The sequence below is a fragment of the Cnephaeus nilssonii genome (assembly GCF_951640355.1).
Source record: "Cnephaeus nilssonii genome assembly, chromosome: 16".
Taxonomy (NCBI): Eukaryota; Metazoa; Chordata; class Mammalia; order Chiroptera; family Vespertilionidae; genus Cnephaeus; species Cnephaeus nilssonii.
Window position 1 is genome coordinate 62428108 of NC_137087.1, and position 20498 is coordinate 62448605.

Below are 20498 nucleotides of genomic sequence, written 5' to 3' on the forward strand. Positions count from 1 at the left end.
TGACGTCAGCTCGTCGGGTCCACTCTCTTAGGTTGTACCACAGAAAGTAGTTTTGTCGCCAAAACGTGGTCAAGTATCAGCAATGTCACGTGACTCAGCCTATGATTTATACGCAAGCAGCTCCTCGGTCCTCGCCAAGCCAGGCTGGACCACCTTCCCAGCAAGCCAACCGTGGGTCCATCTCGCCACAGTCCTCTGTCCACGAGGCTGCTGACCGCTAGAGGGAACCACACACGGGCGGACACAGGCTGCTCCCAGGGCCTGGTCTTTGCTGGGCCTTCGGGTCTGTGCCCAGTGCTCTCCGAGTCCCTAGTGGGTTCCTTTCCCGTTCCCGCTTTCTGCATCAGCCCTTGCTCACTCCTCCCCTCGTGTCAGAGCTGGAGGGTCTGTCTGTGGAAGGCTCGGGGCGAGCTCCCCTGCTCCTCGGTCTCCGCCTTGCCAGTCATCCCTCTCCCTCTCCACACCTAGTGCTTTCCCCTCCACCATCTCATCTCATCTCATCTCAACAAAATGACCGGGACCCGTAAGTTCCTGTCCGATCTCCTCTGTAAGTAGGACCACTTGCGAAAGCATCCAGTCTGAACCTTGGCCGCTCAGCACCTCCTCCCACCACTCTGCTGAGGCTGTTCTATGCCAGATTTACTGGCGATTCCTTTCCAGCTAAGATCCAGTGAACACGTGCTGTCCTTTTGACACTTGAAAAGGCACTTCTCGAAAACCACATCCTTGTGCCTGACGCTTCCCTGGTTTTCCTTCCACCATCCCGCTCGAGTGAGAGACACATCGCATCCTGAACCTTCCCAAACGGACTACACTTCGCCAAGCAGCTCCAGGAGCTGTGGCAGAGGCTCCTGGACGGCTCGCGGGCTGTTCTGACATGCGGAGAACAGCCCCGCCTTTCCTCCCGCAGCGGTGCTGGTGCTCTTCCTACTTGACCTCCTCGGGAGCTGTGAATTCTTCTCTTTGTCCCCCACAACCTTCCCTTATGGGTCACTAACTCTCCCCTGGTCGATTCCTTCTTGCCCAGTTTCTGCCACAGTCACCGCTCTGGTGCCTGCTTCCTGTCTGCCTTCAGATTTCTCCCCCTTCTTCCCACACGGGACTCCCCGCTGCCTTCAGGACTGAAAGGCCCAAGCTCCTCAGTGACGGCCCAGCCCCTGCGATTGGGGCCTCCGCCTGTTTCCGGCTCACTTCCTCCTTCATTGTTGTTAAACGGCCTGGGTGAGAATCGCATGCCATTCCCTCAGTGACAGTGGATTTCACTGTTCAGTCTCCTCACGGGGCTGTGAGTCACCCCGTCACCACAGCCAGCTGGAGCACATTGTTACCTGGCCTTCCTCACCCCTCAGCCCTGACCCCCCGCTGACCCACTCTGTCTCTATGTCTATTTCCATCTTCAGAAATTTGCTGGTTCTGGACATTTCACATAAACAGAATCACGTGTGGTCTTAACATTATAATTTTTTTGCTATTGCCTTCCTCGTCCCTTCATTTCCATTCTGCTTGTTTCAAACACTCCCCACTAAGAGACGTGAGTTGTTACTTTCTTCAAACCAAGATGGAAAAGCTGCTCCTTCGCATTTCGTACCTTTTGGTAATGACCGAGTTTCCTAACCATGTACTTTTTCATTGTTTTTAAAAATTGTCAACAGAAGTTACCTGGACAGGTTGATTAGGGGCCACTTTTTCGTCTTCCAACTTCTAAGTTGAAAAACAAAAAAACAACTGATAGATGCCATCTTTTAAAAAGCAAACTGAGGTAGTACCCAAAGCCTTTTTCCCTCCAGAACCTGGAGTTTGAATAGCACCTGTTCTCACCTCAGTCATCCTGTCTGTGCCACCTTGCTCATCTGCACCCCTTTCCTGTGGGGCTCTCCCAGGGCCAGGGCTGTGCCTTCCTCTGTGCCGACGGTGGCTGCTGGGGTGCAGGCCACACTCCTCACTGCCCTGCTGCCTGAGGAATTCCTGTCCAGGTGCGTCCTCAGGCTCCAGGCCCCATCCATTGCGCCCTCCTCCCTCGTCCCTATTCTCTCACTAGAGCTGGTGCTACAGAATTGGAGGTCTGTGTTGTGCTGACGGACTGTTCAGAGGTTGGGAGCGGGAGATTAAAATATGGCTGCACACTTTAGAGAGGGAGTCTGTTTCCTCTCCCTTGAATCTGGGCTGGCCTTGCCAACTTGTTGAGCAACACAGTTTGGCAGAAGTGATGCTCCGGAGGCCAGGCCCGGAAAAGGCTTGTAGAGTTGGACAGGCCTCTCAGAGCCCCGAGTCACTGTAATAAGTTCAGCCACCACGAGGCCCTGAAACTACACGGGGATGGGACGGAGGGAGAGGGCCTAGCCCAGCTAGCCAGCCTTCTAGCTCTTCCTGCCAAGGGCCTGTAGGGGAAGCATGGACCCTCCAGACTAGCCCAGCCATCACCTGAGTGTCCCCAAGTGGCTCCAGTGGTGCTCCAGGGGCAGAAACTTGCCCAGCTGAGCTCTGCCTGAATTCTTGGTGCAGAATTGTGAGCTATAATAAGATGGTGGTTTTAAGTCAAGTTTTGTGTTTATGGTTTAACGCCTCCCCCCATTTTGATGCACTTGGAAACAAAATTAGGATATGGGATTTTACTGCACTAACAACTATGCAAGTATGCAACTATGCAAGTATGCTGCCTAAAAAAGAAATACAATCATCTAGAAAGTTTTGATTTTATTTTCTAGTTGACTTCTCAGAAATGGTGGTATCCTCAAGAGCTGTCTTCGGAGTGGTTTTTTAATGCTGCTCTCTCCTCTGGACTTTTCCCTCAGAATCGTCACTTCTATGGGTGCTTCCCAGCGAGGCTGTATGAGTGGGTAGGCTGTGATCCGCTTAAATTCCTTCACTTCCTCTTTCCTCACCTGAGGTTTTAGGGGAGGAGGAGCCTGGGCGCCGAGTTTCTGAGCCTCTCGTTTGTGATTTCTTTGCTCTGCAAATTCTCGCCCTCGAATCATGCGATCTCGATGTCTCTGCATCTGCTCTTGCACCCAGGCCACCTGGTGCTGTCTGGTTTTAGCTTTGGGCCTTCTCTGGATGTTTTCCGTCTTCTCATCCTCCAGGGTGAATGTCTTTGGGGAAAGTATCTCACGTGGACTCTTCTGAGGAAGCAGCCGGTACTTGTGGTCTCGGAGGCCTCTGGCTCGCTCTGCCCGGTGGATGTGTTTCTTTATCTGGTCCAGCTCCTTCTCAGACACTAGGTAGTCCCATCTTTTAGCATCACCTGGTTTTTCACCTTGTAGCCTGTTTTCCTCTTCCTTTATGTCCAAGTCCCATTGGGGAACCAGAAGGCATTCCCAAGCACCTTCCAGCATTTCCTGATATTGTTGACAGTAGCGCTCCTCCGCTTTGGCAAACCACAGGTCAGAGACAGTTTATGTCTATGACGTGCTTCTCTCCTGCTGGAACTGGACTGTGTCCTCGCGTCTATGGAATGGACGTCACCCAACCGCTTGTCAGAGGGATGTACCAGAACTGTTTAAGTCGGCCGCTCTCTGTCACAGTCCATGGCACGGATCTCAAGTGGCAGCCAGCCCTGCCTGGCACTCCCACACCATGCTCACTTAGAGTCTCTTCACTGTGCGTCCGGGCCTCCTCTTCACCCCGCCACTCCCCTCCGCGGGGTCCCTCCTAGTTGAAGCCTTGGCCTGAGACTTCCTCGAGGAAACAGAAGCAGTCACTCAGGAGCGCCCCTGCCCCGTCACAGCCACCACCACGTTCTCCCAGACCCCGTCTTCCTGCCTTTCCAACACTGCCCCTCCCTAGACCAAAAGCCAGTTTCCACCTGTGCTCACTGAGCCTCCAGAACTTCCATGTGCAAATGCTCCAGTTCCCTTTCCTGCTACTGGGTCACCCCATCAGCGTGACGGTATGCGTCAGCCTGCACCGCCTTTGAACAGAAGAGGAACCTTCTCGACTGCACCTCCTCTCCAGCCTCCACTGCCTTTGCTCTCCTCCACAGCGTGACTGGAAGCACTTACCTACGACCCCCTCTGCTTCCCACCTCTTATTTTCCTCTCAGTCCTCTTCGGCCGGGTTTCTGTGCCCACCCCCACCCTTGTTTGAAACGGCTCTCACCTAGGCCACGGGTGACTGCCACCGGACAGTCGTGCTCCCCTGTCTTGTCACACTGACCTCTCGGCAGCTTTCTCTGGAGGTGACCGTGCTCCTCGAAATACTTCCCTTCTGGCTTCCAGGCTGTGGACGAGGGCATGTGACAGGCTAGCTTGGATCCCTCACTATCCCAGCTATTAGCTGAGTGTCCCCAAGTGACTGACTAACCCTCATTCTCTTCCGACTTCATGGCCATTCCCTCCACCTGCGTTGCTGGTTCTGTCTTTCCAATGGAATGCTGGGAAGGAGCGGAGAAAGTGTCACCTAATATAGAGCAGTCACAGTGAGGGCTGCTGGGAAGGGACAGTCTCGAGCATGAACCAGGTGACCTCACAGGGGTCCGGCTCGAGGGGGAAGAGGAATGGACAAGGCTGCCTGTGCCTGCCTCAGCCTCAGGCCCACATACCCTTTACTTGACTCTCCCTACAGAGTGTTGTCTTCAGTCTGCCCTTCTCAGTCCTGTCACTTCTAACCTCAAAACACCCCTACCCTGGGGTAGTAGCCTCCCTGGCTTCCCCGAACCCATCCTTCTCTCCCTCTGCCCCAGCCGTGTCACACAGTGGCAGTGACCTTTGCATTCTACAGATCTGAGCCTGTCACTTTCCTGCCTCGACAGTCGGAGTGGCGCCCTAATCTGGTTCCTGATCGCCTCTCAGTCGCTCCCCTGCCGCAGCCACGCGGACTTCCTGTTCCGCAAGAGCCATGCTCTTCCCCATCCGAGTCCTTTCACCTGTTCTCCCTTCAGAGTCACACAAGAGGTAGCAGCTCTGACTGCGGCACTTACGCATGTCACTTCTAGGTTTCAGTTTACCCGTCACTTCCTCAGACCTTCCGCATAGTCATTCAAATATAACCCCATCGTTTCATGACACTTAGCAGAGTTTGTGGTAACAACCTGCTTTATGTCGTGGTCAGGGCGGACACAGGCCAGCAGTGGTGTTCAGTGAACCAACACGACAGGCAGAGCCCCAGGCCCTTTTCACCTTGGTGATAAACTACCATTGTGTCACTGGCTCCCAAATTCCCGGTAAATGTATTTCCTCACCTTAATCTTCTTGTCTGGTGGGGACCAGGAACCTACTGCAGTTGGAGGATCTTTAGTTCTTCTGGCCCAGGCCAATCTAGAAGATGAGAGAGAAGTTATGCTAGGAGTGGGAAAAGGGACTCGGGAACATGCTCTAGCATGAGTTGTATTCGGGAACTGATTGGGGACTGGCTTTTCATGTTTCTCTTTCCCTCTTCCCCATCTATTTCTAAAAAAATTTTTTAAGAAAGAAAAGTTATAAAAGTAAGTAAATACGGATATTTTATGCTTAAATGAAAGAATTTCAAACATGAAGTCATAACAGTGGTTCCTTTCTATTTCATAGAAAGAACTGAATGAAAATTTCAATCTGCATTTTAATCACTTGTTTCCTAAACCCAAAAAGATACTACTTTAAGTCATGCCGCTCAGATGTCAAATTCATGTGATATTAATTCAGTCAAAACTGTTACAATACCTAGACGTGACTGCATCATACTACCATATACAAGTTCCTAATACAGGACAGGCATACCTCATTTTATTGCACTTCACAAATGTTGCGTTTTTGTACAAACTGAGAGGAAGACCCTCCACTAGCAAAAGACTCTGACTTGCTTTATGACGGTGGCCTGGACCCTGACCCACAGTGTCTGAGGTACGCGTGCCTGTGCTCACTGACTATGAGCCAGGCACTGTGTGAAGTGCTAAAATGCTCCTGTGAAAACAGAGTAAAAGTCTTTTGTTTGACAAATAAAAATATGCATTTTTTAAATATATATTTTATTGATTTCTTACAGAGAGGAAGGGAGAGAGATAGAGAGCTAGAAACATTGATGAGAGAGAAACATCCATCAGCTGCCTCCTGCACACCCCCCACTGGGGATGTGCCCGCAACCAAGGCACATGCCCCTGACCGGAATCAAACCCGGGACCCTTGAGTCTGCAGGCCAATGCTCCATCCACTGAGCCAAACCGGTCAGGGCTGCATTTCTTTTATATATATATATACTAGAAGCCCGGTGCACGAAATTCGTGCACGGGGGGGGGGGGGTTGTCCCTCAGCCCAGCCTGTACCCTCTCCAATCTGGGACTCCTGGAGGGATGTCCGACTGCCCGTTTAGGCCCGATCCCACCAGGACAGCCGGACATCCCTCTCACAATCCAGGACTGCTGGCTCCCAACTGCTTGCCTGCCTGCCTTCCTGATTGCCCCTAACCGCTTCTGCCTGCCAGCCTGATCACCCCCTAACCACTCCACTGCCAGCCTGGTTGATCCTTAACTGCTCCCCTGCCAGCCTGTTTGCCCCCAACTTCCCTCCTCTGCCAGCCTGGTCACCCCTAACTGCCCTCTCCTGCAGGGTTGGTCACCTCCAACTGCCCTCCCTTGCAAGCCTGGTCCCTCACAACTGCCCTCCCTTGCAGGCCGGGTACCTCCCAACTGCCCTCTCCTGCTGGCCATCTTGTGGTGGCCATCTTGTGTCCACATGGGGGCAGGATCTTTGACCACATGGGGACAGCTATATTGTGTGTTGCAGTGATGATCAATCTGTATATTACTCTTTTATTAGATAGGATAGAGGCCTGGTGCATGGGTGGGGGCCAGCTGGTTTGCCCTGAAGGGTGTCACAGATAAGGGTGGGGGTTCCCTTGGGGTGTGGGGCGGCCTGAGCGAGGGGCCGGTGGTGGTTTGCAGGCCGGCCACGCCCCCTGGCAACCCAAGGGGAGGCCCTGGTATCTGGAATTTATTTTCCTTCTACAATGGAAACTTTGTAGCCTGGAGCAGAGCCAAGCCTGGGGCTCCGGCAGCCATTTCTGTGGCAGTTAATTCACCTTCTACAATTGAAACTTTGTAGCCTTAAGCGGGTGAGCCCTGCCAGGGTGTGCGGAAAGCTTTGCTTCCCCTGTTGCCGCCGGCAACCCTGGCCTGCTCTCTCAAGCTCCATTCTGCCGCCATTTGTTTGAATTTGTTTACCTTCTATAATTGAAACTTTGTAGCTTGAGTGGAGGCTTAGGCCTGCAATGGCTATGGAAAGCTTGGCTTCCTCTGTTACCTGGGAAACCTTGCTCTCTGTGGCTGTAGCCATCTTGGATTGGGGTTAATTTGCATACTCGCCCTGATTGGCTGGTGGGCGTGGCTTGGCTGGTGGGCGTGGCTTATGTAGCGGAGTGATGGTTAATTTGCATATTACCATTTTATTAGCGAGGATATATTGATTTCAGAGAGGAAGGGAGAGGGAGAGAGAGAAACATCAATGATGAGAATCACTGGCTGCCTCCTGCACACCTCCAACCTGGGCATCGAGCCCACAACCTAGGCATCTACCTGACTGCTATCGAACCCGGGACCCTTCAGTCCGCAGGCCAACGCTCTATCCACTGAGCCAAACCAGCTAAGGCAAAATATGCATTTCTTAATGCGAGCCTCTCTAAGGAATCAGCTTAATGAAAATAAAACTTATATAAAGAGAATCACTTGGACTTAAAAGTACTTGTCATTTAAATACTATGTTGTACATTGTTTCTGTTTCGTGAGAAGAGAAACTGGGAGGATAAAGAATGTTTATAAGACAGGGAGATAAAGAATATTTTTGATAAGCAAATCAGGTTGATACAAATTGAGCAAGACTAGACTTTGCCCTAACATGAGCAAAAGATGGCCTGAGTTGTTTATCTATGGTAAATATAAAAAGGACTAGTCTCTGCCAACAGTATTTTATCATATACCTAATTTTAATTCTTTGTCAAAAACCATGAAATATGTTTAAATAGTTATGAGAAGTCCTGCCTGGGGAAGATGATGATTCCTGAACCAATATTAATACATTATTATTAACCAGAGTCTGTAGTTTAAGATTCACTCGTGTTGTACACCCCATGAATTTTGACAAATTTATGACAGGAGTCCATTATAATAATTATACAGATCTCCTGCCCGTTTCTAACTGCGTTTTTGTTGTTGCTGAGCACTGGCTGAGGTTTAATTCTTCTGCTTAGGATCATTGTAACTTCTGTGGAAGGGTTACGGTCTGTGCCTGGCTTATGTTGCATGTGGATCCCAGTTGTTGCAGCACCATTTTTTGAAAAGACCCTCTTCTCTCCAGTGACTTCCCTTTGCTCCTTTGTCAAGATCGGCTGACTGTGTAGGGATCTACTTCTGGGCTTTGTACTCTGTTCCCTCGCTATGTCTGTTCTTTCTCCACTGTTCGATCACTCCAGTTACACAGTAAGTTTTACGGTCTGGTAGTATAAGTCCTCTGACTTTTTCTCCTTTAACACCGTTTTAGTTTTCTGAGTATTTTGCCTCTCCAGATAAACTTCAGGACCCTTTTGTTGAGATCCACAAATAACTTGCTCATATTTTGATTAGGATTCATTGATTCAAAAGACCAAGTTGGGAAGAAATGACATCTTAACAATATTCATCTTTCTATAAATGAACATGGATTATCTCTTCATTTATTTACACCTTTGATTTTTTTCATCTGAGGTTTATAGTTTTCCTCATATACTAGGTGTATCGGTTAATAATTCGGATTTTGTAATTAAAGAAAACACGATAATTTCAAGAGAAACATCAAAAGTGCTTTGTTCAAAGTAATGTCCATCGCTAGCTACACATTTCCCCCATCTTTCAGGTAATTTGTGGATACTGTCCCAATAGAACTTTTCTTGTTTGGGGGCAAATCATTCAGAGACCCAATTTCCCACTTCGTGTATTTTGAAGTGCTGCTCAGAAAGTGCGTGTGCCATCGATCGGAACAAGTGGTAATCTGAAGGAGCCAGGTCTGGTGAATACAGCGGGTAGGTTAATACTTCCCAGGCAATATCTTTTAACGTGTCTTTAACTGGTTTTGAAGTGTGTGATGGTGCGTCATCATGAAGCAAAATTACTGCCGTGTCTTCTGGCCCATTCTGGTCGTTGCATGATCAAAGCGTGATTCAAATTAATTATTTGTTGTTGGTAGTGATCAGTATTAACGGTTTCACCTGGTTGTAGAAGCTAATAATATACCACACGTTCCTGATCCCACCAAATGCGGAGCCTTGTCTTCTTTCCGAAGCGATTTGGCCTTGTAGTCGATGTTGATAGTTGACCTGGATCAACCCATGATTTTGTGCATTTGGGATTCTCAAAATAAATCCACTTTTCATCTCCAGTCACAATTCAATGCAAAAAAGACTTTCTTTCGTGCCGTTGAAGCAACATTTTACTGATGACTTTTCGGTTTCCCATTTGTCTTTATTTCAGTTGATGTGGCACCCATTTTCCTTCCTTTAAAATCTTTCCCATTGCTGGTAAATGATCGGAAACTGTTTGCTGAGCAACGTTTAATCTTTCTTATGTTCACCATAAGCTTCCTGAAGTATTCAGCAGCACTTTTCTTCAAAATAATGAATTAAAACTTCCCGCAAATGCTTTTTGGCATGAAATTCGACATTTTTAAGTAAAAATATCTATAATGTTAACACCTTCAGAAAATTTGACATATGAAGTTTTGAAGCTTGTTGTCAATACAACAAAATAGCATACATGTCAAATCGCATATATATCAACATATGTGTAACTCCATCTATTGAAAAAAAATCCACATTAACCTGTACACCTAGTAGATTTTATACATATTTTGTTAGATTTATACCTAATTATTTCTTGTTTTTTTCTGGTGCTAATGTAAATGGTATTGTTTCTAGTTTCAAATTCCAATCAACATTGTATCTTGCAACCTTGCTATAATTGATTAGTTCCAAGATATTTTTATTGATTCTTTGGGATTTTTCATTTGGCCAATCATGTTGTGAATGACAATTTTATTTTTTCCTTCCCAATGTTATACCTTTTATTCCTTTTATTATTTATTGCATTAGCCAGGAGTTCCAGTTTGATGTTGAATAGGAGTTATGAGGAGACATCCTTTCACTGTTCCTGATCTTACCAAAAAAGCATCTAGTTTCTCACCATTAAGTATGATGTTAGCTGTCATTTTTTGGTAGGTGTTATCAAGTTGAGGAAGTTCATCTGTATTCCTAGTTTGCTGAGTTTTTGTAATGTATGGCTGTTGGATTTTGTCAAATGCTTTTTCTGCATCTACTGATATGATTTTTCTTCTTTAGCTGATTGATGTGGATTACATTAATTGCTTTTGTAAGGTTAAACCAGCTTTGCTTAACTGAAATAAGTCCTACTTGGTGGTGGTATATAATTCTTTTATACAGTATTTGATTCCATTTACTAGTATTTTATTGAGGATTTTTGCATCTGTGTTCACTAGAGATATTGGTCTAGTGTTCCTTTCTTGTAATGTCTTTCGTTTTTGTATTAGGGTAATGCTGGCCTCATAGAATTAGTTAGAAAATTCCCTTTTCTGCTATTTTCTGGAAAAGACTGTAGAGTTGGTAGAATGTCTTCCTTAAATGTTTGATAGAATTCATCAGTGAACCCATCTGGCCTGGTGCTGTTTTCATAGATCATTAATTATTGATTCCATTTCTTTAGATATAGGCCTATTCAAATTATATACTTCTGTGGGGTTTGGTAGATTATGTCTTTCAAATAATTGATCCATTTCTTCTAGGTTATCATACATATGGGCATAGAGTTGTTTGTACTATTCCTTTATTAGCCTTTTTTCTTTTCTTCCTTTATTAGCCTTTTATTGTCTATATCAGGGGTTCTCAAACTTTTTAAACAGGGGTCCAGTTCACTGTCCCTCAGACCGTTGGAGGGCCGGACTATAGTTTAAAAAAAAACAAAACTATGAACAAATTCCTATGCACACTGCTAAGTCGGCTGCTAAGTAGGACAGGCAACGGCGGCAACAACACCCGGCGGGCCGGATAAATGTCCTAGGCGGGCCGCAGTTTGAGGACCCCTGGTCTATAGGATCAGTAGTGATGGTCCTTCGTTCATTTCTGACATTGATTTCTTTTCTAGTTTTTTTCTTAATTAACTAGAGGCCCGGTGCACGAAATTCGTGCACTTGGGGTGTGTGTGTGTGGGGGGGGTGTCCTCAGTCCGGCCTGTATCCTCTCGCAGTCCAGGAGCCCGTGAGGGATGTCTAACTGCTATGGAGGCAGGAAAGGCTCCTGACACCGCCGCTGCACTTGCCAGCCATGAGCCTGGCTTCTGGCTGAGTGGTGTTCCCCGCGGGAGGGCACAGACCACCAGGGGGCAGCTCCTATGTTGAGTACCTGCCCCCTGGTGGTCAGTGCACATCATAGCGACCAGTCTTTCCGCCGTTCGGTCAATTTGTGTATTACCCTTTTATCATATAGGATTAGCCTTACTAGAGTTTTATCAATTTTATTAGTCTTTTCTTTTGGTTTTCTTTATTGATTTCCTATATTCAACTTCATTTATTTTTGCTTTATTTTTTGTTCTTTGCTTATTTTGGATTTAATTTGCTCTTCTTTTTCATTTCCTAGGGCAGTGGTCGGCAAACTGCGGCTTGCGAGCTGCGGTTTGCCGCTCTGTTGACTAATGAGTTTGCTGACCACTTGGATAGGGGCTTAATCACAAGGAACAACAGCCTGTAATTACTGGAATCGAGAGCTAGGTCAGTGGTCGGCAAACTCATTAGTCAACAGAGCCGCAGTTTGCCGACCACTGTCCTAGGGGCTTAAGATTTGACATCTTATTTCAATTATATGCATTCAGTACTATAAATTTCCCTCTAAGCACTGCTCTTGCTGCATTCCACGTTTTGTTAAGTTTGTATTTTCATGTTCATTTAGTTCAAAATATTTCTCAAGTTCTCTTGAAACTTTTGACTCAAGTGTTAGAGGTGTGTTGTTTAATCTCAAGCATTTTGCTATTCAGCTGTTACTAGTTTTATTCCATTGTGATCTAAGAGCATACTTTGTATTATTTCTATTCTTTTAATTTGTTAAGGTGTTTATGACGCAGAATATGGTCTGTTTTGGCCAATGTTCCATGTGAGCTTGAGAATAATGTGTATTCTGCTATGTTCAATAAACTATTCTGTGGATGTCAAGTTAGATCCAGTTGATTGATGGTATTGTGTTAAATTATGCCCTTATTGAGTTAATGCCTGATGGATCTGAATTACTGAGAGTGGTGAAGTTTCTATTACAGTGAACTCATCAATTTCTCCTAGCAATTCTATCAGTTTTTGCCTCACATATTTTGCCTTTCTGTGCGAGGTGCATATACATTAAGGATTGTTACGTATTCTTGGAGAATTGATCCTGTATTATGTAATGCACCTTTTTATCCCTAATTTTCCTTGCTCTGATCGTTTACATTGTCTGAAATTAATGTAGCTACTCCAGCCTTGATTAGTGTTAACAATATATCTTTCTCTGCCTCTTTACTTTTATCTGTTTATAAATTTAAATGGGTGTTTTGGGTAGATAATATATAGTTGGGCTTTTTTAAAATCTAGTCTGATAGTCATTTTATTAATATGATGTTTAAAGTGATAGAAAATTAATGTAATTAAAAACAAAGTTAACTGTCTGTTACTGGCAATTTTAAAAGGACATTCTAATAGTGCTGCCACCCCACTCCCCAAGACGGGGGAAACTAAATGAAGGTTTGTATTTTCTCATTTGGGCTTCAAAGATGAAAACTGTCTCTGATCTTCAGCAAAATAAAGATATTCAGGAACTGCTGTCCTACATAAGTCCAGACATAGTATCTGTTGATCTCTTCTTCAATTCACTTTAATCACCTTTTCTTCCTCCTGTTTTTAACTAGTTGTATGACCCTGGGCAAGTTATTTAGCCTCTCTGGTCTGTTTTCTATGCTGTGAACTGTAAGGATCAAATTATGCCTAGGACTTTGGACATTATCATTATTCAAGACTGGGGGTATGCCCTGGAGTGCCCTGGCTGGGGTTGGTTTAGAGTGTGGGATAAGGTTGGGACTTCAAAAGGACAGAAGTGAAGTGGGACAAGAATGTAAGACTGAAAAGCCCGGGACCTCCTCCTTTGTATTGAGCATGGCATTCTGCTGTTACATTTCACAGGCCCTTTCATTCAAAATGAGAGCCGAGCCAGGAAAGAACTGGGAAAAAGCAAATCTGTTATAATTGAACAAGATGGATGAAGTCTGTCTTAAGAATATGGTATCTAGCAAGGAGCCTTCAAGTAAGGAGCTGGCGTGGAGAAGCCTAGGGGCCCTGAGAATTGGCTGTACCCTACACACCTACCCCTTGTTCTGTTCCCATTGTGTGCGGCACAAGTGATGCTGAACAACCTAACAGGTCACTCTTCACCAAGAAACTCTTCACCTTAATTAGGCACATACCCAGCAGGGTGGGCCTTGGGTCAAGAATGTTGAAATTGATCTCAAAGGTTTACCTGTTTCTCAAAGTTTTATGATTTCACTTTTATTAAGTGCTGCAATAAGAAAATGAGCTTAAAAAAAAAAGAAAATGAGGTTTATTATGGACTCGGAAGAGTAGGACCGGCAGGCTTAAGTGATCTGTGCGCACAAGATAAAGATGAAGGAATATTACTTTGTTGGACACTCATTTTTATACTTTGTCCCGGACTCTTCCTCTCTAGAAGGTCCTCTTAGGACAGTGCTTGCAACTGGAGGCCCGCGGGCTGGATATAAGTTTTGTTTGGCTGCACTGTTCAAGAAAATTATTTTAAAGTAACATTTTAAAAATCGTATTAAAAACTCTAGATTTCGAGCTTTTCTTTACAAGTTATGGTGACGCTGGGCTTCTAGTGGCCCGAGGCAGCGGCGGGCTCTGGCCGGTTCCTTTAAAAGCGTCAAGTATTCAAGTCACCTGCCCGGCCATTGGCAGATGCCCGCAAGCGGACGAGTCCACGGGCACTGACGTGAGTGCCCGCTGGTTTGCAAAAGCTCGAGTTGGTTACATGGCGGTCAGTGACGATCTGAGATGGTAACTGAAACCGAGACCTACAGGGCCCCCGTCTCCTCCTCCGTCAGATGGGCAGCTGTCGGGAGGAGCGGTGATGGAGGCTGCGAAGGCAGCTGGGTGCACGGCTCCCACCCCGCCGACGCCCCGAGCGTCCCGGCCCACCGGGGACGGCACCGGAAGAGGCGCCGGGCGCGGGCTGGGCGCGGGGGCTGCGGCCAGGGACGCGCCGCCGGCTGCGCTGCGCTCTCCGCCCCGCCGCGGGCCCCGCGCTTCGCTGAGGTCGCTCGGCGCCGGGAGGCGTGGCCGGCGCGCCCACCCCGGCGGCGGCCATGGCCTCGGTGGTGGAGTATAAGGGGCTCAGGGCCGGCTACCACTGCGGCTACTGCGACTCCGCGGCGGGCAAGGCGTCCTGCGGTGAGTGTCCCGCCTCGCGTCCCGCCCGGGCCAGCCCCGCGCGGGGAACGCACTGCCGGCTCCCCACCCCCGCGTCCCCTTCCCGCTCGCTTCTTCCCAGACCCGTCTCCTCACGCTCCGTCCCCGTCTCACCCTCACCGAAGATGGCGGCCCCTGTGCGGGAAGGGGCAGCAGTAGCCGAAGACTGCCTGCCCGGGGCCAAGATGGCGCGGGCGACGTCAGCGCCTCCGCCTGCGCGAGGCGCGGTGCTTTGTGGGGCGGCTGCGGGCGACGCGGTGCATTGTGGGGCAGCAGTGGGGGGGAAGGGGAGGGCCGGCCTGAGGCGTCCGGTCGGCGCGGTGCATTGTGGGGCGGCGGCGGGCTGAGGGGCGCCTGGCCGGAGGCATCCGGGTGGCGCGGTGCATTGTGGGGCGGCGGCGAGTGAGGCGGGGGGCGTCGCGGCCATGGCTTCCTGCGCCGCCCTGTCGTCCAGCCTGGTGGAGTACTTCGAGGGCGAGGACTTCTACCGCTGCGGTTACTGCAAGAACGAGACGGGAAGCCGCTCTAATGGTGAGCGGGCGGGGCGGTCTCGGGGTCGCGGCTCCGCGGCTCGGCGGGGCCCCGACCGCCGTCCCCCGCGGCTGTCAGGGTGGGAACCGGCCGCACCGGCTTCCGCAGCGAAGCTCCCGTGCACGTCCGCTCCGCCGCCCTGACGTGCGAGCAGCCAGGACGGTGGACAGGCGCCGCGCCCGGGCGCCGTGGCGTGTCGGTGCCGCCGCCTGACCCGCGGGTGCCGCCGCCGCCGAGGGGCGGGGGAGCGTCCCCGTAGACGGTGCCGACGCGGCGCTGGACCGGGTCGGTGCCGAGAGCGGTGCGCGCACAGGTGCCGGCCCCGGGAACCGACGTCTCCGGGGAAAACACGGCCCCCCGGCGGCCGTCGCTGCTGGCGAGGCCCGGTGTCACCGCCCGCGTGACGTGCTGACCGGAGCCCCTACGCCCCGCCATTTCTCCGCCGCCTCGGGGCGGGTTTGTTTGTAAACAGCGTGAGTCCTCCTCGGCGAGTGGGGAAGCTCGTGTCCCGGGAACCCAGCTTGTGGAGCGGGTTTCCCCCAAGACGTCCGTGTCGGTGGTTCCCTCTTGAAAGGGGGCGTTGGGTGCGAGCCCAGCTGCCCGTCTCCTCTAAAGGCATCGGCGGCGGGAGGCAGTCCCCGAGGGGGAGGACGAGCTGAGCGGGCGCGTGTGCGGTGGAGCGACACACGGAAGAATAAACGGGATGCAAATGCCATTGGACGTGATTCGTTGGAAGAAAACCCCAGATGGTGACCGGTGTTCGCCTGAGGCTGTTAGAGATTCCTCCCGTGTTCGGGATTTTACAATTGTCACTGTGACGTGTGATAAGGAAGTTGTAGTCAGTGTCTAAAACTAACATTTTAATAGGTTTCTAAGTTATCCTAGTAATTTTACTGAGAAAATAATGGGTGAAGATGTCCCATGTTTAAAGTCTTGTGGGAGAAACCTGCTTTCGACCTTGCACCTAAAGAGATGACTGCATTTGTATGATCCCGGTTTTAATTCCCATCGTCTTTGCCATGGGACACCAGTCAGTCGGGGAGGTAGGCTTTCTTCCCGTTTCACGGAGGGTGACACGGCTGCTGGGGTTCTGAGCGCGAGCAGGCTCTGGGCACTGCGGGGTGCAGCCCTGCCTCCGCAGACACCCCCTGCCCCCCCCCCCCCCCCCCCCGCACCTGTCTGTAGGCCGGATGCAGTTTCCTGTTACAACAGGAACACCCAGGCTGCTTTTAACACTCTTTTTAATGGACCTTTCATGGTGTTCTCACAGGCTTCATTTTTACGGTTGTGTGATTATTTCACCATATCGGTAATACGTACATCCTGTAATCACTTTTCTGTTCCTGGGCATTAGGGTTACTTTTAGTTTTGTACTTAAAAGGAATATTATTACATGTTTTTGTCCTGTTTTCATTGTAAACATATATAAAAATCAGGAGAATTCATATGCACAAGAAAACATTTGCTTCTTAATTTTTCTGAAGAGACTAGCTTATGTTATTGGGGATATTATTGTTTAAAGGTGTGATGTAATCTGATTGCACTGAGAAGCTGAATTTATGATGTCATGGAGACTATCGACTAAGCCTGAATTAAATGTGATCACTCTGGTGTGTGTTTTTTTAATTCAGGAGAATATATCATAATTTTCATTTGTATTATGTCAAACCAACAAGTATAAAATATGCAAACTTCTGTTCCTCCAGTGTGACCTAGATTTTCTTTTTTTGCTTCTGTATTCACGTTAAAAAAAAACTGCTTTGAATTTAGGAAGTACAGAGTCCAGTCTGCAAGGTGACACGTTACTTGTCTTTCAGGCATGTGGGCGCATTCCATGACGGTGCAGGACTACCAGGACCTGATCGACCGAGGATGGCGGAGGTAAATGCCGGAGCGCAGGGAGGCTCCTCTGCTCCTCGGGTTCTTATAAGTGAGAGAAAAAACACCGTTTTCTTTTAAAATGTTTTTCTGCTGTTGGGAAGAGGCTTAAGACGTTTTTTATCCCTTTATGTAATGATTTTGTTCTCTCTCTTTTTAGTGATGTTTACTAGGAAAACTTCAAATATATACAGACATAGACGGTACATTATGATGAAGCTAATGTGTTTATCACTAAGCTTCGGCAGTTGTTAACATTTTGCCAGTCTTGTTTCATTGATTCTTTGTTGTTGTTTTTTAAGTATGGTGTGTGTTTTAAATCTTTTTATTTTATTGATGAGAGAGAGAGAGAGAGAGAGAGAGAAACATCAGTGGGATAGAGAACATTGATCAGTTGCCTCCCTCCCACACACACCCCAACAGAGGATGGAACCAGCAACTTTTTGGTGCACAGGCTCAGCCAACTGAGAGCCACACTGGCCAGGGCTCATCACTTCTTTTTGGTCCCTGCAATGGATTGAATGCTTGTGTCCGACCAAACTTTATAGCTTCAATCCTAATTCCCGTTATAATGGTATTTGGAGGGGTATCCTTTGGGAGGTGGTTAGCATAAGGGTGGAGCCCTCATGAATGAGATTAGTGCCCTTCAAGAGAGAGCTCCCTGCCCCTTCTCCCATGTGAGGATGCACTGAGAACAGGAGCCAGGAAGCTTGTCTTCACGAGACACTGATCTGCCGGGCCTTGGTCTTGGACGTCCCAGCCCCCAGAACTGTGAGGAATACATTTCTGTTGTTTAGAAGACACTCAGCCTGTAGCACTTCATGACAGCAGCCCAAGCCGACTTCTCCCCCCACAAAATAATTTAAACCAAATTTCAGGTGTCATGCCAGTATAACTGTAATAAGTGTGCTTTCTAAGAGAGAAGGGTTCTTTTTCCTTTGCAAGATATCCACAATACCATTTGCTATACCTTACAAAATTAATAATTCTTTACCTGTTACCTAGTTTTGATTAGATTTTCTGCTTATCTCAGATGTGTGTGTTTTTATAACAGTTGGTTTATTTGAGTCAGGATTCCATTAAGGCCCACACATTGCATTGCCTTCGATGGCTAAGATTTCTTTGGTAGTTATTTTTCTGTGGATGACTTTAAAGTAACTATTAGGTCAAGTTCCTTACATAAGTAGTATGAGCAGTGTTAAGTGCCCTGTGCCAATCAAGAGACCTGTGATTAAGCACAGCAGATGAAACTTCACAACTTCCCTTAAGTTTAATAACAACGGGGTTCAAAAGTAGACACAGGTCAGGTGCTGAAGGACTTAGTGTCCCTGATAAGGAACCTTTTTAAAGGCAGAAGGGAGCCACTGACGGCCTTTGTGTCGAACAGGAATGTGACGGCACTTGAGTTTTGGAAATCATGGTTTACGTAGCAGAGAGGTGTCTGAGGGGTGGTCCAAGAGGCCGAAGACTGGTTCCAGGATGACGCAGTGCTGGGGTGTGAGGCTCAGCAGTGGTGAGAGACGGGAGTGACGGTTGAATGTTTATTTTATTTTGTTTATTTATTTTTCAAAATATATTTTTATTGATTTCAAAGAAGAAGGGAGAGGGAGAGAGAGAAACATCAATGATGAGAGAGAATCATTGATTGGCTGCCTCCTGCATGTCCCCTACTGGGGATCGAGCCTGCAACCTGGGCATGTGCCCTTGACCGGAATCGAACCCGGGACCCTTCAGTCCGCAGGCCAGTGCTCTATCCACTGAGCCAAACTGGCCAGGGCTGAAGGTTCATTTTAGAAGTAGAAAGATTGCTGACAGGAAATGGAGCTCATTAGAGGGAGGAGTCTAAGATGACCCCTCGGTTCCTGGCTCAGGAACTGAACTGAACTGAATGTTTGTTTGGGCTGCCGTAACAATATGCCACAGATGGGGCAGCTTAGCAAAAATTTGTTTTCTCTCAGATCTGGAGGCTAGAAGTTCAAAACCAAGGTGTCTAGAGCTCTGGTTTCTACTGAGGCCTCTCCTTGGCTTGCATATGGCTGCCTTCTCCCTGTGTCCACACACGGTCCTTCTTTTTTGGGTGGGCTTCCCTGGTGCCTCATCCCTTTGTGTTTCCATTTTCTTTTCTTATAAGGACGCCTATCAGACTGGATTGTGGCTCATCCTAACAGCTTCTTTTTAACCCAATCACCTCTTTAAAGGCCTTATCTCTAAACAGTCACATTCTGGGGTGCTGGGGGTTAGGGCTTCAACATACGAATTTCAGCCCACAAAGTCATGGCTCTGCCATTAACTGAGCTCTAGAAAGCATGAAAGGAACAGGTTGGTGTGGGGGTACTTTGTGCTGTTGCACATGGAACCCCCAAGTGTGGCTATCACAGGCAGCAGCGTGCCTCGGTCCCACCGCCTCCAGGGCAGTTGTCTCTGCCCTGGTAGTGAGGATCAGGGTGGTAGCTCAGGCATGGAAGGGGTGGCAGGTGCTGCTGAGGAGGTGACGGGATTGGCCTGGGAGGGCATGGGTAAGGTCTAACAGGAGAAGCTGGCCTCAGCACACCCACGTTGCAAGATGTCACTTAGGAAGAGTCACTAAACCTAAATGCGTTTCTGCGTTATTGATTAGATTTTTTCCCCAATTAAGTTTGTGCTTCTATAGTAATCTACTTCGGTATATATGAGAAATATGTAAAAATTAACAAAGCTATTTTACAATTTTAGAAGTGGGAGATATGTGTACAAGCCTGTGATGAATCAAACGTGTTGTCCTCAATACACTATAAGGTAAGAATTTTGATTAATAGAAAGAGGCTTTATAATATGAAGATTGTGTAGTTTTTTAGTAGAGTCTTGCTTGTTTTAAATGTTAATTTTCATTCTAAGTAGGCCAGGCTGAGGGACCCCAGGGAACCGGGCCGAAACCGGCAGTCTGACATCCCTCTAGAGGTCCCGGATTGTGAGAGGGCACAGGCCAGGCCGAGGGACCCCACCGGTGCACATATCCGTGCACCGGGCCTCTAGTATAAATATATGAAAAAATATCCTCTTCATTTGGCAGTGTAGTGACTGATACCATGAAATATTGCAAAATATTGGTAAATACTCAAATTACTTTTAGATATCAAATTTCTATAGGTTTAGCCCAAGGCTTTCCCTGTTCTAGCATATAACTTCACACTGCATACATTCTGGCAGTGCTAGGTCGGATTTGGGGGAAGAGGAACAGCAGGAGGGCTCAAACCTGAACTGCCACATGCATTCAGAGTCCACTTTTCTTCACTAGAAAACTTAAACTAAAAAGTCTTATTTTCCTACAAAGTATTCAATTTTTCATAATCTTGTGGGTTTACCCTCTGCCCCCTTCACCACATCCTAATATGAAAAGATTTTCTCTCTCTGGCCAGGGAGCTCAGTTTTGTTGGTGCCTCTCTTTTTAGCAGGCCCTCCTCAAGTGTCTGGCAATTCCAGCTTTCCAGGGTCCCATTGGGAATCCCGTGTGCCCGTGCAGGTCTTGCTTCCTGTGGGCTTTGAGTAGGGGATCTGGCTGGGCTGTTCTGTTGGGGTTCCCCAACGTCAGTGCTTTCAGGTCTGATCACATTGGGAGAGAAGGCCTCACCTCCAGGAGGTCTCAGTACCGTCCGTTGCTCCCCGCGT

General features: G+C 48.0%; 1 protein-coding gene and 1 long non-coding RNA gene across 9 annotated transcripts in view; one reads left to right on the forward strand and one right to left on the reverse strand.

The window, feature by feature from the left end:
• Nucleotides 1-14671, reverse strand: LOC307112717. 2 transcript variants are annotated; one of them, XR_013814746.1, is made up of 3 exons: nt 14565-14671; nt 5177-5252; nt 1-4369 (listed from the first exon to the last, which is right to left on the reverse strand). It is a non-coding gene; the product is annotated as an uncharacterized lncRNA (long non-coding RNA). The 2 variants fall into 2 exon arrangements; XR_013814747.1 differs by having other exon boundaries at nt 14559-14668.
• ATE1 (arginyltransferase 1) overlaps nt 13024-20498 on the forward strand; it is a 53938-nt gene continuing 46463 nt past the window's right edge. The window contains exons 1-3 of one of the 7 annotated variants that reach the window (XM_079793619.1): nt 13024-14426; nt 16793-16856; nt 19566-19628. In XM_079793619.1, coding sequence (XP_079649745.1) covers nt 14342-14426; nt 16793-16856; nt 19566-19628 — 212 coding nt within the window. In that variant the 5' untranslated portion in view covers nt 13024-14341. Of the gene's footprint in view, nt 14427-14786; nt 14976-16792; nt 16857-19565; nt 19629-20498 lie in introns of those variants that run through there. The other 6 variants (XM_079793622.1, XM_079793618.1, XM_079793617.1 and 3 more) reach the window with 6 other exon arrangements.